This window comes from Gekko japonicus, unplaced genomic scaffold (genome assembly GCF_001447785.1).
Source record: "Gekko japonicus isolate JY-2015 unplaced genomic scaffold, Gekko_japonicus_V1.1 scaffold2686, whole genome shotgun sequence".
NCBI lineage: Eukaryota > Metazoa > Chordata > Lepidosauria > Squamata > Gekkonidae > Gekko > Gekko japonicus.
The window spans coordinates 195,803-198,482 of record NW_015162557.1 but is presented as its reverse complement, the minus strand read 5'-3'; the positions used below and the strand labels follow the sequence as shown (position 1 = coordinate 198,482).

Below are 2,680 nucleotides of genomic sequence, written 5' to 3'. Positions count from 1 at the left end.
CGACCAGGAAAGCAAGGGGGGAAGGCAAGGCCTTGGGGAGGAAAGCCCCCCCCCAAAGGAGCATAACTGCAGGAGAAGAGGAGCTGCCCCCCCGCATCGACACCCCCCCCATCCCACCCAGCAGGCGTGGGGCACAACGTTAATACTGCGGACTCTTCCAAGTCCTATTTTTGGGGGTGTTCTTCAAGTGCCCTCCCCATCCGCTTACGGTTGTAGCAGTGCAGAGAGGGGGTGGGGTTTTTTTTTGCAGCCTGGCTGGAAATGAGGAGTACCGCAAGATTTGGTCCTTTTTCGGTGGTGGGGGGGACGACACTCCTCCGCAGATCCCCACACGCTCCCCCCCCTCCCCGGTAATAGAATCTGTTCATATATAAATCTGTCTATAAAACTCTTTACATTCGGCACATAAGGTTATTTCGGGTGGGGGTGCCTGGCCCAGCACCCCTCCCGGAATCTGGAGCTGACGGAGAAAGGTCTTCGCCCCGCCCCCGCCCCTCGGAGAGGGAGACGGGAGGGGAAGAGACGAGTGCGGGTCCCCCGTCACGCCTCACGACACCCACGCGGCGAGTTGCTTCATTTCTTCGTCGTCGTCGTCGTCCGCAGCAACTTTCGAGGCTGGGGAGGGAAGGGGGGCGGGTGAGCGAAAGGGCAGGCCCCGTTCCCCAGGCCCATGAGGGCCCCCCCCCCCACATCGGTCACCCTTCCCGTCAACAACAGATTCGACATTCATCCGGGCTGCGTGCGAACTATCCCCTCCCCTCTGGGCCCAACGTATCCTTAGCTCCACGTCTCAAAGACTGCAGTGGAGGCGCAGGTTATGGCTTTGCATGAAGAAGGGCCTCGACAACAACCTGGCATCTCCAGCTAAGCAGGCGGGGCTGGGGGAAGCCACTGGCGGAATCACGGGGAATCCACTTCCAGCCACTCTATGGCGCTAACAGGCTGGGCTCGCGAGAAAGCCGCCTCCTCTGTTCATCCTAAGCCAAAGCCAGACAGGGTTCTGATCTTAGAAGAAGAAGAAGGAGGGAAGAGATTGGATTTATACCCCGCCCTTCACTACCCAAAGGAGTCTCAGAGTGGTTTACAATCTCCTTTCCCTTCCCCTCCCCACAACAGACCCCCTGTGAGGGAGGTGGGGCTGAGAGAGCTATTTCGAAAACTGCCCTTGAGAGAACAGCTCTGAGAGAACTTGTGACTGACCCAAGGTCTCACCAGCAGCTGCATGTGGAGGAGTGGGAAAATCAAACCCGGTTCTCCCAGATTAGAGTCTGTGCTCCTAATCACTACACCGAACTGGCTCTAGAGGGGGCCCAGACGTAGAGGGGACCCGGTCCAGGAAGGACGGTTGAGGGCAGCAGGGGGTCCCCAACCTGTTTGAGCCTGGGGGCCCCTTTGTCATCCTCAGACAGGTTGGCAGGCTCAACCACAAAATGGCTGCCGCAGGAGGCGGGTCCAGCCACAAAATATCAGGGAATGCACGTGTGCTAACTCTTAACAGTAACTCTTCAACGTCTCAGCCAGAGACTGTCTAAGAGGGTGCCTTAACAAGCGTATTGCTCAAAAATATTTCCCTTGCGTGCCCACAGCTGACATTCAGTCACACCGCCAGGCTATAAGTCAGAGGTGTCGAACTCATTGGTTATGAGGACCGGATCTGAGGTAGATGTCACTTTGTTGGGCCGGGCCACGTGTGACATAAGAAGAGATTGGATTTATACCCCGCCCTTCACTACCCGAAGGAGTCACAGAGCGGCTTACAAACTCCTTTCCCTTCCCCTTCCCACAACAGACACCCGGTGAGGTCGGTGGGGCTGAGAGAGCTCTGATAGAAACGGCTCTCTTTCAAGAACAGCTCTGACAGAACTATGGCTTGCCCAAGGTCATCCAGCAGCTGCGAGCGGAGGAGTGGGGAATCATACCCGGTTCTCCCAGATTAGAGTCCACACACTTAACCACGACACCAAACTGGTGAAGAAGAGGAAGAAGAGGAGATTGGATTTATACCCCCCCTTCACTTGGAGTCTCAGAGCGGCTGACAAACTCCTTTCCCTTCCCCTCCCCACAACAGACACCCTGTGAGGTAGGTGGGGCTGTGAGAGCTCTTGACAGAAACGGCTCTTTTTCAAGAACAGCTCTTATCAGAACTACGGCTTGCCCAAGGTCATCCAGCCAAGTGCAAGTGGAGGGGTGGGGAATCAAACCTGGTTCTCCCAGATTAGAGTCCGCGCACTTAACCACCAAACCGGCTGGGTACCGGAGATATCAACTGTATAAAGGACAGCAGCTGGTAAGCTCCGAGTTGTTGTGTCTTCACTGCAAGGCCCCACGGGCTGGGAGGGGGGTGTAACCTACATGGGCAGACTGGAGAGCCGGCGGTGCAGCCACTTGGCAGACGCTCCCCACACTGCTTGATTGCTGCAGACAAGGCCGTTCTGCCACGCTGAAGCCACAATCGGAGCGGCTCCGCCCACTCCCCCCCCCCTAGCAGCCTCCTGTTCCTTCCCTTGCACTAGCTGCTTGGGGGCCGCATAAGAAGAAGAAGGGAAGAGATTGGATTTATACCCCACCACTCACTTCCGAAAGGAGTCTCAGAGCGGCTTACAAACTCCTTTCCCTCCCCCTCCCCACCACAGACACCCTGTGTGGTAGGCGGGGCTGAGAGAGCTCTTGACAGAAACCG

The 2,680-nt window shown here is 56.9% G+C and overlaps 1 protein-coding gene across 1 annotated transcript in view; it reads right to left on the bottom strand.

Annotated features, from left to right (window-relative positions):
• Positions 1–58: 58 nt before the first annotated feature.
• Positions 59–2,680, bottom strand: part of CHMP4A (charged multivesicular body protein 4A) — a 10,048-nt gene continuing 7,426 nt past the window's right edge. Inside the window, exon 6 of the mRNA XM_015406373.1 lies at positions 59–615. Within this exon, the coding sequence (XP_015261859.1) occupies positions 548–615 (68 nt within the window). The 3' untranslated portion in view covers positions 59–547. The remainder of the gene's footprint in view (positions 616–2,680) is intronic.